General features: G+C 45.8%; 1 protein-coding gene across 1 annotated transcript in view; it reads left to right on the top strand.

Moving 5' to 3' along the window:
• The first annotated feature begins 5,660 nt into the window (after positions 1-5,660).
• Positions 5,661-15,284, top strand: part of LOC105854592 (zinc finger protein 558-like) — a 30,922-nt gene continuing 21,298 nt past the window's right edge. Inside the window, exons 1-3 of the mRNA XM_012734636.1 lie at positions 5,661-5,751; positions 6,380-6,519; positions 7,741-7,798. Of these exons, the coding sequence (XP_012590090.1) occupies positions 5,661-5,751; positions 6,380-6,519; positions 7,741-7,798 (289 nt within the window). The remainder of the gene's footprint in view (positions 5,752-6,379; positions 6,520-7,740; positions 7,799-15,284) is intronic.

Raw genomic sequence — 15,284 nt, 5'->3', positions numbered from 1 at the left:
TCAGCAGAGGGGAACAGCTCACTTAGTCCTAAGAGGCGGCCGTGAAGGTCAGGACGGAGGCGCCCGACCAGGTGCACAGGCTGCAGCCAGAGTCAAAGCGGCCGTCACGGCTCAGTGGGCTTTCCCAGTTCTCACTATTTCCCAGTGATTGGGCATCTTGCTCTGGAGTAACCGGATGGTCACCAGAGTTCTCCAGGGAGAAGAAAGGGAAACTGGTGCACGATGAATCCTGGACGCGTCTACTGAGCGAATTCCAGAGTAGATTTCTCTTTTAAGATTTATTTTTTAGTTTATGCATACAAGAAGTGGAGTCTAGCCCACTGAGTGCGTTAACTGGATTCACCAAAGACGAGTGGGAGCAGAATAGCAAAGTGGTCACTAACACTAAACAAGAGATCTATGATCCTGCAGTACCAGATGGGACAAACCATCACAAATGTGATTACATCTACAAAGGAAATGAAGAAAACATCCAAAAACATTAAGTGTGCTAATTGCAACTACTGATAGACAAAAGGAACCTAGAAAAACAACCAAATATACATGGGAGATCAGAAATTAAAGTACCGGGGTTCTTCCTGGTGGCGCAATGGCTTGAGCGCAGCACTATAAGACTGTGCAGCTGTGGGGGGGCCTTGACCAGCAAGGCGAGGGGGTAGAGCCCCAGGGACAGCAGGAGGAAGAAGACCAAAAGAATGGAGACACGTGGGAGAGAGACTTTATTCTTGCAACAGTCATATATACATACTTGAGGGCGGCACAGCAGGTACGGGCGGGGGGTGGTCTGGTGGTCTAATGTCTTAAAGGCCAATGGGTTTAAGGGAAGGGATCCGTTGTCATCTCTTTGGCGCCAAAGCTTGCTGAGCGGGAAGGGAAGGAGAGTGGGGGAAGGGATTCAGGTGTGCTGCATTCTCAACCGGGATGTTTACCTTAAGTTCCTAAGTTCTGATCAAGTGTTGTTTTGTGCATAGGAGGCAAAGTCCTGGTCTTAGTCCCCGACATGCAGCCACTGCAGCAGAAGTTCCATCCGCAGCCAGGGAGTGACCCACAGGGCGTGGCAGACCTCTCCTGTCTTGCCTGCTGCTCCCCTAAGCAGTGTATTTGTCCATCTGCCTTTTCTGCTCCCACTCTGTCTCTGGTGAATCCTCTCACCGCTCCTGCACCTCTGGCCTGTACCCCAGTTCTGTATGCACAAATAAATAAATCTTAAAAAAAAAAGAAAGAAAGAAAACAAGTCCAGGAACTTCAGAAATAGCCACTGTGCAGAGAAGACAAGAACTTGAGAGGAGCCAGAGAGCAGTCAGCGGGTGACCTGACCACAGGGGACCGAGGGGAGGCTTCTCCTGAGAAGGGGAAGATGTCCTGAAATGCTGAAACATCCCTCAAACCACCAGACAACGAAGCAGTAAAGACATTTCACAGGGACAGATGTCAAGAAAACGTCGCATCAGCAGACCCCAGTTCACAGCGCCAGGGGGCGCCCTGCTTGAGATGAGACTAATCTGGGCATCTAGGAATCCCAATCTGGTGGTTTGAGTCACGGGCTCACGGGCTGAATCGGTTCTAATTCCACATGTGAGGGAAGAGTGCAGGATGAGGCGATCATTTTGCATGCAGGCGCATCTGGACAGCTACAAGACCCCATTCAAGTGGGAGCTGAGCCCATGGTACTGGGGATGGTCAGGAGGTCCAGGCTCAAGTGTAAGTGGCAGAACTGTCCGGCACAGTTGACTGAGAGTCAGGAGACTCCAGACTGAAGAAAGGGGACTAGAACTGAGCACATGGACTAACTGCACTCAGGAGCAGAAGAAATATAAGCACTCAGAGGTAGAGAAAATAAATCAGAGAACCCAAAACAGAAGCTGACCCTAAGAAATTTACAACTTTCAGAAAACTGCAGAAGGAGGAAAACTCTCCAGCACATTTCATGAGGTCAACATCGCCCTGATCCCCAAAACAAAGGTAGCACAGAAGGAAAAAATAGACCAGTGTCACCAAAGAACACAGAAGCAAATATCCTCAACTAAATCCTAGCAAACTAAACACAGCCATATGAGAGGTGAGCTTGACCTCTCCCCCATGGGCAAGTGAGCTCAATCCTACAGAGGAAAAGCAGAAATGTGTGCAAGTTAATTCATGTCATCAACTAGGTTAACAGCAAAGAAGACACAAAACACAAGACATCTATTAGTGGATGCAGAAAATGCATGCAACAAGAGCCAACATCCACTGATGATAAAAACTCTCAAAGACAGTAAGTGGAACTTATCTAACTGCATAAAAGCTTCATATGACAATCCCCCAGCAACATCACACTCAGTGCTGACACGCTGTGAGCGATCCCACCCCTGTCAGAAGCCACACAGGGAAGCACTGCTACCACTGTTGCTCAGCAATGTTTAGAAATCCATGGTAAAACAATCAGTTAAGAAAGATGAAAAAAGGGGGCTCCATCGGACCACAAATAGTTAGAGTGCAGCACCATGAAGCTATCTGTAGTCACTGCAGCATGAGGTCGAAACCTAGCCAGGGACGCAACCAACTTGGCACAGCAGACCTCTGCTGTCTCCAGCTGCTACCCTGGGATGTGTGTTTCTGCCATGCAACTGTTCTGTTCCCCATTTCTGTCTCTGGTGAATCATCTTACCTTCCCATATCTCTTTACCTCAGTTCCTGTATGCATAAATAATCATTAAAAATAGATAAAAAGAATCTAAAATCAGAAAGAAACAGTGGAAAGGAGTAACCGTCACTATTCACAGATCCGCTGTTAATATCTTTAGAGAAAACAAGACTCTAAAATATGTTTAGGGATAATAAATGAATGAAGTCCATGGCACAAAAATTGACACAGAAAATTAAGGATCTATATATTTATTATTCTATATTTATTGCTTTTTATGCAAACAATGTATGAAAAAAAAAAAAGTACAGTGAAGATATACTTCCCTGGATTATTATGTCAAAAGAGTGAAAGAACTGTGATTAGAGTAAAAGAAGGTCCTGAACATTGAAAATCATAGAATTTGGACCCTCCCTCGTGGAGAAACAGGTTAAAGCACAGCAGTATGAAGCTGTCTGCAGCCACTTCAGCACGAGTTTGACCCCCCAGGCCAGGGAGTGACCCACAGGTGCCAATGCAGAACCCCAATGCTCCCCTCAGCAGTTACTGCAGTAGGTAACCCATGTATCTGGTGGGTCTTTCTCTTTATTTTACGATTTATTTATTGATGCATAATAACTGGGGTAGAGGCCAGAGGTGTAGGGGTGGAGAGAGGCTTCACCAGAGACAGGGTGGGGAGCAGAACAGACACAAAGTACACTGCTGAGGGGAGCAGAGGGCAGGTCAGGAGAGGTCTGCCCTGTCACTCTGGGGTCAGGGATCGAACTTGCACTGAAGCGGCTGCAGCGAGCTTGAAGTGATGCGTCCTAACCCGCTGTTCCACCAGAGAGGAATTCTGGAGAATATTTTTTGCCCCCTGGGTATACCCAGTTCTTCTATGCATGAATAAATTAACCTTTGAAAAGAAAATGTGCGAGAAACTTGGGTAGCAAATTGCAAAAATAATTATAAGCAAGACCACACCATCCTTTTAAATCTTTAAATGGATTAAAGATTTGGACATGAGACCCCAATCATGTACTTGAAAGAAAATATAGCAACATAACAGGAAAACTGCCATAAAATGTCCCTGCAGACAACCCAACACCAAAGGTTTTCCCTGTCATGCACGCGCTTTCTCATGCACCAGGTGGACCATCACCAGACATTGAACAAGGTGAGACAGGCATCACACCAACACTTATTAAACCCTGATGTAGCTCATGGTCATATCAGGAATATCATTTGACATTGTTTCCAAAAGAAATGTTCACAAGCAGGCTTGAGAGAGCAGGGGAATTTCCCATCAAATTCTGTGTGTGCATTAGCTAAGTAAAGAGTCTTATATTGACCACCTACTCGTGATCCTGGTATTAGAAGACCAAGAAGTTCTTAAATGGCTGCATCTTGACTTTGAACATAGAGCATACAGTGGTATCTGAATGTTTAGAGTAAGTGTGAACTACTTTTATAATATATGCTTTCATAAAGCTCAGTTTTTATTTTTTTTAAATATCTACCTATGCATATAAGAATGGGTGTACAGGCCAGAGGTACAGGGAGTAAGAACATTCACCAGGCATGGTGGGAAGACAACATGCAGATGGCCTGAAACACACACAGCTGAGGGTAGTAGAGAACAAGACAGGAGAGGCCCGCTGCGCCATGTAGTCAGCTCCCCTCTCTGGGATAGAACCCTATGGCTGCAGACAGGTACCTTCATAGTGCTGTGCTCTAACTGGTTGTGACACCAGGGAGGACCCTAATGCTCAGTTTTTGAAAATATTTATTTATTTATGCATACAGAACTGGGGTACAGGCAAGAGATGCAGGGCTGTGAGAGGATTCACTTGAGACAAAGTGGGGAGCAGAACAGGCTGACTGGAGAAGTGCACTGCTGAGGGGAGCAGCAGGCAGGTCAGGAGAGGTCTGCAGTGCCATGTGGGTTTCCTCCGGGGTGGGGATGGAACTCATGCTGAAATGGCTTTAGCTTCTTAGTGCTGTGATTTAACCAGCTGTGCCACCAGGGAGGGCCCAAAGCTCAGTTTTAAAAAAGTTTATTTCTTTATATAAGAACTGGGGTCTAGGCTAGAAGTGAAATGGGGTGTGGGGGCGGGGGGGAAGGCATGATTCACCAGAGACTGAGCAGGGAGCAGAATAGTGGGACTGATGATATCCACTGGTGAGGAGGAGAGTGGGGTGACAGCAGAGGTCTCCTGGACCCAGTGGGTCAGTTTCCCAGTCTGGGATCAAACTCATATCACAGAATCTGCAAGTAGCTTGATAGCGTGGAGACTTTGATCCTTGTTCCACTGTTATAGGGCACCCCAGTTCTGTTAGAGAACAAAACCTGTTATAGGACAAAATTTGTTATATGACAGGAGAGAGAGAGAAACCCCTAAAGCCCCCCAAAACCTGCCTGTACTAAGTGGGTTCTGCCACCTGCCGCAACAAGACAAAACATATAAGACTTTAATGAGAAGGGACTTTAATAGTGAATATACAATACGGAACACAAAGAATATAACTGCTAAATCAAACACGTGGAGTTACCCATCTCCTCGTGGGCAAAATTTATCTTTTATTGGATTGGCCCAAAGCAAGGCCTGAAAGCCTGCCACAAGACTAAAGCACCTTCTGGCCGGGACCCATGGAAAAGGGTCAGAAATGGCCAGACAAATCTGAGAGGAAAAGAGCAAAATCAAAATCAATATAAACACTGCCATAGTCACCTCCCTACAGGTCTCTCACCCACATCTGCCTTAACCAGTCCAGGGTCAGGAAACAAGCCCGGTTTCTCCATCACATGCTTGCTGCTCCATCCTCCTTCTGGGTGGGGCAGGGAACCTGGAACTTCCCCTTTTCCTAGGGACCACCTTGTTACACCACCAGGAAGGTCCATAAAGCTGAGTGGTTTTTAGTGTGGAAGCCTCAGGTATATTTGATAACTTACTTTTTTTGGCATAGAAGAACAGGGGGTAGGTGAATGTTGCGGCAGGTTAGAGAATTCATCAGAGACAAAGGGGGGAGTAGAAAAGCACATTTACCAAAACAAGCTATGGGAGCTGATGGCAAGACCACGGAGGCTGCGGTGCCCCATGGCTCCCTGGGGGGAGGGGGGGATGCTGCAGGCAGCATTGCTGGTCCTGGTCGGGCAGCCTTTCCTTAATTTTTAGTCAGAAGAAACTTAAAATGGGTCTGACAGCACGGAACAAGACGCTGAAAGTCCATTTAGTGATAACCCCTGCACCTTGCTCAGCCCTGGCGGCCTCCAGTGGCCTTGGGGTGCACCAGAGGCCCAGAGAGATGGCATCTAGGGTCTCAGGGTCCCCGCTGGGAACCACTGAACCAGGTCTTCACTGGGGACTAGAAACGCAAAGTACAAACAAGAGAAACACCTTTCGTGGAGTTTATTGACGATGCTGCTGTCCAGAGATCTGCCCTTAACACCCTCCCAGGGATGCAGCTGCCCCCACCCCACCGCGGGGCCGGGTGGAGTAAGAGAACCCGCCTTTCTGGGGGCCAAATAAAGTCCCTTTCTCTCCTTATCCGCCAGACCCAGCACGTGCACCCCCGAAAGTCGCGGGTCTTCGTCCACCTGGCCCTGCCCTGACTGGGTGGGGCAGGCGCCCGTCAGCACAAAAGGCGCCAGTGGGCAGCGCGCAGGACTGTGGGAAATGTAGTCTTCCGAGGGCACGCGGTTCCCGCCAGGAGCGCCGGAATGGGCTTCAGGGTCGTCTGCGCAGGCGTAGCCCCGCCCCCTCGCCCTCGCCTCAGCTGCGGTTGCTGGTGCCGGCGAGCAGTGCGTGACTGTGGTCCTGACGGTGGTGGGTGAAGTCGAGGACCTGAGTACCGGCGTGCGCTGCGGGGCGAAGGGGAAGTCCGCGGACTGCGGTGGTCTGAGAGAGGAGCAGCGGGTGAGGCGCTGAGGGGAGAGAGGGGAGCCGCGAGGTTCTGGAACCGGAGCTGGGATGTGGGCTGGGGGGGGAGGGGGGAGGCTCAGAGAGAGGCTGGGTGTAGGGGCGGGTCACCCCGACACCGGTGACCGCCCGCGCACACCCTCGGTCCTCTCCGGCGTCCGAGCGCGACTGTGACGTCCGTGGGGCGCGTCACGGGGCGTGGGAGGCCTCGTCTGCCTGAGTGTGGGACACGAGGCGCGCGGTTTGGGGGCGTCGCCGGCGAGTTCTGCGGAAAGAGCCCCCCCACCCAATCATGGCCTCTCAGGTCGCCTGCGGGCCGTAGGTTCTGGGGGGGGGGTGCCTGCCTTTGGGGGGGGTCTGCCTTTCGGGTTTCCCTCCCGGCCTCTGCGGGGAGCAGGGTGACCCAGGAGGGGAGGCGGTGCTCTCGGGCCCTGGTGGGAGATTTCCCGCCTTCCGGGTGGGTGGACCGAGGTGTGCTCGCCCTGTGCCGGGACAAGCCGATCCGACCTGGTGTCCCAGGTTGACCTGTCCCAGAAGGCGAGACCCGGGGAAGGACGGTCCGTCCTGTGCACGTGCTTACCGGGTCCCATTCGCCAAACTTCCAGGGCAAATCCAGGTCGTCGTCAAGGGGTGGTTGGGTGCAAGGAGGTGAGCCCGGAAGCAGGACTCAGGACCTTTTCTGCGAGCGTCCTGTAAAGGGCACAGCAAGTGCATCTTTTCCTAAGAAATTGTGGCCAAAATTTGTGAATGTGATGAGTCATCCTTGAGATTTTTGTTTCGTTCATAGCATGAACTGTTAGTCAGCAGGAAGTACCAGGGTTTTTGAAAGAGCGGCAGTAGAACAGTTGGAGCTTCTGAGACCCACTGCTGAGGGGCGCTGCAGGGAAACAGGAGGGTTTGTGGGCCAGGGGGGTTACCCCCAAGGGGGATCGAACTCACACAGGTGTGATTGCCGACAGCTTCCTAGGGGTGAGACTTCCCCGCTTGTTTACCCAGTGAGGCCCTCAAGGCTTGTGTTTGTATTAAGTTATAGTAAATATTAAGTCTGAATTTTATCTGGAATGGACGTCTGGGTACTTTCTTCTCAAAGTGTAAGCACACCGTCACCCAGGTGACTGGTCTTTCCCAGCAGTGTGTGGAGTGCTCTGGTCTGGAGACTCCAGAATCCAGGTGGGAGCTGCCTCAGTCCTCCCCTGCTGACTCCATTCACCCTCCCAGTGCCCCCTGCAGAGTCTTCTTGCATTTGTGAGTGCAGCAGACAATGGATCCTTCTCAGGTGAGTGATTCTTCTCATTTTCATTGGTTTTACACTGACTTTATGCTTCTTTTTCCTTCCTGCCCCAACAGAGGCTGAACCTCTCCTTGAATTGTATTGTTTTCCTCTTTTGCATTCAGTTCTGTTTTTGTGTGGAGCCCACATTGAGAGACCTAATATTGATGCATATGTCGTATTACCAGAACTTACCAATATTTCTAGTACTTTCCTGGGGCATACTTTTAATTCTGCGATGAATTAGACTGGGTTCATAGTATTCTGATACGCATGTGATCAACATGGCTCCACTTGCATCATCAGTTTTCACAGAACCTAGTTCTATCCTTACATTCCTCATGGTGCTCTGCAATCATGCAATCATGAGTGTCATATAGGTGAGATTGATTTGGTCTTATTTTTTAATTCATTCTGACACATTTGTCATTTTAAAGTGGACTGTCGACTTAAAGTTTTATACACACGAATTACCGAAAGGGGAGGCATTTGCTTTCTTAAAAAATGATTCTTGGGCCCTCCCTGGTGGCGCAGTGGGTTAAAGCACTAAAAGGCTAAAGCCACTTCAGCATGAGTTCGATCCCCGCCTGCCCCGGAGGTGACACATGGTGCGGCAGACCTCTCCTGACCCGCCCGCTGCTCCCCTTGGCAGTGTACTTCGTCCATCTGCCTGTTCTGCTCTCTGGTCTGTCTCTGGTGAATCCTCTCACCCTCTGCATTTCTGGCTTGTACCCCAGTTCTGTATGAATAAATAAATAAAAAAAAATGATTCTTGTATTCTGAGACATACTATACCTTATTTCCTCCCTGTGGCATCTCTGTATGATTTTTTAAAAAGATTTGTCTATGCATATAAGAATTGGGGTACAAGCCAGAGTTGTGGTACTTGCGAGAATTCTCCAGAGACAGAGAGGGGAGTAGAATAGACAGGTGAATGAAAAACACTGCTGTGTGCCACTGCCGTGGCCAGAACAGGGGAAGTCTGCTGCACCATGTAGATCCCCTTCCTTTCCCGGGATGGGACTTGTGCCGCAATAAGCTTCACGGTGCTGTCCTTCATCTCCTTGTACCACGGTGGGTTTTTTGTTTGTTTGTTATTTTGCCTTTTGCAATATGCTTTTATTCCTTTCTCTTTTCTCATCATTGATTTCCATTCAATTTCTCACATTTTTTACATTTTTTACATTACATGAGGTATATTGGTTTGTCTTACTATTTATAAACATTGGTAAGCATTGTTCTCCAACTTATGTACATATAACATCATTCTCTGTTCATTTATTTTTCCATGTGTTTTACTGGTAACTTTTTGTCTAGTGGGGATTGCATTGCAGATTGAAAAGTTATGACAGCTTTTTCTAAACTGAAAACACTATCCGTTCAACGGCATACAAAAATTTAACTCTTAACATTTAGACTTCTGCTAACATCACAAAGTACATCTCTTTGTATATTTTAAAGATTTTGGCAATTTATTTATGTACACAAAAACGGGGTATAGGCCAGAGGTGAAAGAGTGGCAAGAGGATTCAGCAGAGACAGGGTGGTGCATTGAACAGGTACACTGCTGAGGGGAGCAGCAGGTGAGACAGGAGAGGTCTGCTGTGCTTTGTGGATCATCTATGGGCGGGGATTGAACTCTCACTGAAGCGGTCATGGCTTGGTTTACCTTTGCAGTGCAATGATCCAAACTTGCGCCACAGGGGTGGGGGCAGCGTCTCTTCATATTTTTATTTTGGTGCCATCTTTCTCATTCCTTAGGCAGAAAAACTGTCTTTTTGCTCTAGAATTATGCTGTATTTGCTATGTATTTACCTTTCCCTAAGCCATTCCATTTCATTAGCATTTGTGTTGCTGTCTAATCCTGTTGTCACCATTCTAACATCATTCCAGTGGCCTTTACATGGTATTCATTTTATATGTCACTTATTAAAAGTATTTTGCATTGAGTGCTGTAAGTGTGGTAGTTATTACTTCCATCTTACTGCCTGCCATGTCTTCTCAAGACAACCAGGTCTCCATGTCACAGTCAGGCACAGATTTGTTTCTAACAGTTGGATTTGGAGTCTATAGAATCTACATCTTTGAGAATTTAGAACTGTTGAATGACTGGACATGTCAAGAGGCATGTGAAGGACAGAGCCATTGTTGTGATGAAGATTGCCAAGCAGGGACTAGTATGAACACCATAAACTTCCTCCTGCAACAAGTGATCAAATATGTACACAAGTTGGGTTAAACTCCATTTTATATCTGTTGTGTGTACAGATCATTATGTTTCTGTAAGCAAAGATCCATGTGATAGTTTCAGCAATACACATTCTCTGAGAGTAATATTGGAGTATATGTAAAGTCCCTGACTCTATAATGCAAATGATTATTCAAAATATTGTCAGTATGGGATAGGCTTAAGCTTTCAGTCAAATCTTTTTCAATATCAGAACATTGGAGAGGAAGTCCACATGGGATCATATTGAGGAGTCCTCAAATATTCTGCAACATCTCACGAGTCAAGAGAAACCCTATAGTTGTAAAGGATATGGCAAAGCTAACAAAAAGTTGCTCAGGCCTCACTACATATCAGCGAGAGAAACTGCACAAATGTGAAGGGTGTGGTAAAGCCTTTTATTGTCAGTCACAGCTCACTTGACATCTGAGGAGTCATACTGGAGAAAAGGCTTACATGTGTCCGGACTGTGGTGAAGGCTTTGTATACTTCTGTTATTACCTTTCTCAACATTAGAAAGTTCATTCTTGGTAGAAACCTTACCAATGTGAAATATGTGGCAAAGCCTTTACCTGGCTGTCAAGTCTTTGTGACCATTACAAAATTCATACTGGGAAAAATACTTACAAATGTAAAGAATGTGGCAAGTCCTTTAATTATTAAACTCTTACTGACAGAAGAGAATTAATGTTGGGGAGAAACCTTACAAATGTGAAGTATGTGGCAAAGCCTTACCTAGTTGTCAAATCTTGGTGTCCATTATAAATTCATACTGGGGGAAATACTTAAAAATGTAGAGAATATGGAAATTCCTTTAATAATGAATCATATCTTACTTGATAGCACAGAATTCATACTGGGGAAAACCCTGCAAATGTGAAGTATGTGGCAAAGCCTTTACCTGGCTGTCAAGTCTTTCTACCCATTATAAAATTCATACTGGGGAAAAGCCTTACACAAATAAAGAATGTGGCATATATTCTTTAAGGAGAAATCCAGTCTTATTCAACATCATAAATTCATACTGGGGAGATACCCTACACATGTAAAGAATGTGGCAAAGCCTTTAGCTGGCAGTGTAAATCTAGTCGACATCGTAGTTTTTATACTAAGGAGAAACCCTACAAATTGAAGAATGTGGCAGAGCCTTTAAGGAGAGGTCAAGTCTTACTTTACATCAAAGAATTCACATCAGAGAGAAATGTTAAAATTGTGAAGTCAATTTTTTTTACAGTAGTATGTTTCACCAGAAGTCAAATCATCCTAAACATCAGAGTGCGTCGTGAGAGTAATCCCGAAAAGGAAAATGAAGATTGATTTCTCCAAAAACGTATTTTTAAACCACCAGCTATTTGTATTAGGTATTTTAAAGCAGCAAAAATAGGAGAACTTAATGAAATTTCAATTCATAATGAAATTTCAATTCATATTAAGGGATTGCAGTACTGAAGGAAGTTAGTGACACTCGTCACACATTACCTTCAATCAGAATATTGCTAAGGAACAGAAACCAACATAAAAACACTAGATGTTACTATAAATTAACAGCTCAAGAAGGGAGCCTCCCTGGTCTTGAAACAGGTTAAAGCAGAGTGCTGGGAAGCTATCAGCAGCTGCTTCAGCATGAGTTTGGTTCCTGGCCAGGGAGGTGAACCACAGGGCGTGCAAATCACTCCTGTCTCCTTCACTTCTCTCCTCAGCTGTGTTGTACTCTTACCAGTCTGCCTGTTCTGCTCCCTACTCTGTCTCTGATGAATCCTCTCACATTGCGCTTTTGGTACCTCTGGCCTGTACACCAGTCCTGCATACATACATAAAGAAATCTTAAATAAATAAAGTTCCAGGTGATGCTTGGGGACATGTACTGTTATTTTATACATCCTTTTGTATCAGCCATACTGAGATATTATTAAGAGAAAATGGTGAATGTCATTCAATTCTAAATCACTTCATTCTCTGGCTTTCTCCTCATGTTTATGTGAAGTCATGTGTTTTGATATTTGCTGTCCCAAACATCTAAGGGGTGGTCCCCTAGTTTATGAATTTGTTCATATAGAACTTGTGTGGACAAATATAGGACAGTGAAATGTGTGAAGAAAATCTACATGGAGATGTTTGTGGTTGCCTCAAAAGATGGATCTCCAAGAAATCTTAGGGGCTTAACTGTTGACATAAAAGACAGAGAAACATGCTGAAGTTCAAGTCATTTCATCATTATCTCCTTGAGTTTTATACACTGACAGTTTAGTAAAAAACTGATGATACTTCATGGTAGTAACAGATACCATAAATACTATTTAACACTTGTAACAAGAAATCTTCGCAGGTACATGATGATAGAACAGGTGACTTTTATAACAGCATATAATTGTCCTCTCATATTAGTTAAAGTGTCTGTTGAACACTAACTCTGGGTCCTGGTATCAGAAGAACAAGAAGCATTTAAATACGTGCATCTTCATTTTGAGCTAGGAGCATACAGCAGTGTCTGAGTTTTTTATTTTCACTATTTGTGAACTTCCCATATATATATATTTTAAAAAAGCTAATGTAGTTTTAATATGATGCACATTCACCTTGATGTTGTCGCTCATGAACATTAACCAGTCCTCTGTTTCAAGGCTCTCAGCAACAGTTGGGAACAATAGCCTAGTTGTCTGCACAGTGTCATGTCATCACCATCAGGCTCTGTTCTCAGATACCTTATTCCTCAAATAGTTTTGCAGCAACTACACACTTTTTTAAAATTGTTTTAGAAACCCCAGACATGGTAATGAATGTATTGAGTAAAACAGTATTTTCAAGAGTTTTGCCAAGCAGTCCATGGTATTGGCAGTACATTTTTGTACCAAAACTCTCTCTGGGGTGAGAGATACTTGGCCCTCTTTCTAGAAGTTCTGCTATACAGCCTTCTAGAAATTCTTTCAATGAATTTACATGCAGACGTCGTCATGCCTCACCTATGAAGAGGCCTCCTTGGTGGGCATGGGTAAAACCTTCACAGAGCTGACAATAGACAGTACTTAGTTCCTTGTATTAATTGATACTTCAGTGTTCTTCAGTATGTTTACCAGGAGTCATATGGTCTTTAGATATGAAACTGTCCAGTGAGGGACTGTTTTCCTGGCTAACAAACATTGAGATATTACATAGGAATGACAGAATGGTTGGAGAACTGGTGTGTCTTCATATGTGCATCTGGGAGGCAGGGTGTGTGTGTAGGGAAATAAGTAGTTCATGTTACTGGCTAGGGCAGTAGTTAATTAATTTTAGGACGCGAGGCGATTACTCTTAAAATTCGCCTGTTTTTAGAAGGTGTCTGGCAGGATGGAGGCGAGTTCATTTGCATTTAGGGGGAAAAAATCAGGCGACTACCAGCAGCTCACACTATGCTTTTTAAGATCTAGCCTAGGGGACTGACTCAGCCCTGGTGCCCAGAGGAGATTGAGCAGGCAGTGCTGGACAGGGATGAATGGGGAGTCAAAGTGTATCGTCCCATGCTGGTTTTACTGGCTACCTGAAAGGCTAAGGGTAAAAACGCTAAAAATGCCTTACCTGGTGTTTGATCAAGATGGCCAGCCAGGGGCACTTCCCAATGCCATACTTCGCAGGATGTAGCTTCTGATATTCAGGGGAGGGGGCATTGTGAGGAACCCAGTTTGGCCCCAGTTCGATGAGTACTCAACACAGTCCTTTTCTTAAAAAAAACAAAAACCTATTCCTGCGTACAAGGTCAGGGATATGGCTATAGGTGTGTGTGGGTGTGGGTGTGTGGGTATGTGTGTGTGAGAGAGGACTCACCCAGAGATTCTAACCCCTTCGCCCAAGGGAGCCCTGTTTTGCTCCCATTTCACGGCAGCTCTGAAACAGGACTCAGCGAATTTCAGAGTCCCACACACCTGTCCATTCTACCTGAACCTACCATTACCCTTGTCCAGGCAGTGGGACCCCCCCTCCACGACGCCCAAGCCTGACGCCCAAGCCTAACGGAGGCTTGGCCTGACGGAGGGCACAATGGATTGTGGAAACTAGTGTGCTAACCAAAGGTAATAGCGGCCAAGTTGCCAGGCGCTGTATTAATGTGTATAGCTTCCACTTTAATCATTTATTGTTCCAAAATGTATTTTACAGTCTTGTTTTTTCTAAAGCTATTAACAGCTGGTCTGTGAATAGTGACGGTTATGCCATTCCACCCTTTTTTTCTCAATTTAGATTTTTGTGTCTATTTTTTTTTTTAAAGATTATGTATGCATACAGAAACTGGGATAAAGAATACAGGGGATTCACCAGAGACAGAGTGGAGAATGGAACAGTTTGCTGGACTGAAACACACTGCTCAGGGTAGCAGCTGGAGACAGGTCTGCTGTGCCATGTGGGTCAGTTCCCTCACTGGGGATTGAACTCTTGATGCAGTAGCTGCAGATAGCTTCATAGTGCTGCACTCTAAACCCTTGTGCCACAAGGGAGGCCCCCTTTTTTTGTCTTTCATAACTGATTGCTTCACCACGGATTTCTAAACTATCCTGAGTAACAGTGATAGCAGTGAGTTCCCTGTGTGGCTTCTGACGGGGGTGGGATCGCTCACAGCGTGTCAGCACTGAGTGTGATGTTGCTGGGGGATTGTCATATGCAGCTTTTATAGAGTTAGGTAAGTTCCACTTAGTCTCTTTGAAAGTTTTTATCATCAGTGGATGTTGGTTCTTGTTGGATGTGCTTTCTGCATCTCTTAAGAGGAGATCGTGTGTTTTGTGTCTTCTTTGTTGTTATCTCGTCAATGACATGAATTAACTTGCCTATGTTTGTCCTGCTTTTCCTCTGTAGGATTGAGCTCGCTTGACCATGGAGGTTGATCCTCATAGGCAGCTGTGTTTAGTTTTTTAGGATTTAGTTGAGGTTTTATGCTTTGGTGTTCTCTGGTGATGCTGCTCTATTTTTCCATTTTATGCTGTCTTTGTTTTGGAGATCAGGGTGATGTTGGTGTAAATTTGTTAGGGTCAGTTTCTGTACTAGTCTCTGATGAATTCTTTTCTCTACCTCTGAGTGGTTGTATTTCTTCTGAATGTAGTTAATCCATGTGCTCAGTTCTCGTCCCCTTTCTTCAGTCTCGAGTCTCCTGACTCAGTCAGTCAACTGTGCCTGACAGTTCTGCCACTTACACTTGAGCCTGGACCTCCTGCCCATCCCCAGTGCCATGGGCTCAGCTCCCACATGAATGGGGTCCTGTAGCTTTCCCGATGCGCCTGCATGCAAAATGATCGCCTCATC

Source organism: Condylura cristata, unplaced genomic scaffold, assembly GCF_000260355.1.
Source record: "Condylura cristata isolate star-nosed mole 26May11 unplaced genomic scaffold, ConCri1.0 scaffold00063, whole genome shotgun sequence".
Lineage (NCBI taxonomy): Eukaryota > Metazoa > Chordata > Mammalia > Eulipotyphla > Talpidae > Condylura > Condylura cristata.
The sequence above is the reverse complement of the archived record's forward strand: the minus strand, read 5'-3'. Positions and strand labels throughout refer to the sequence as shown.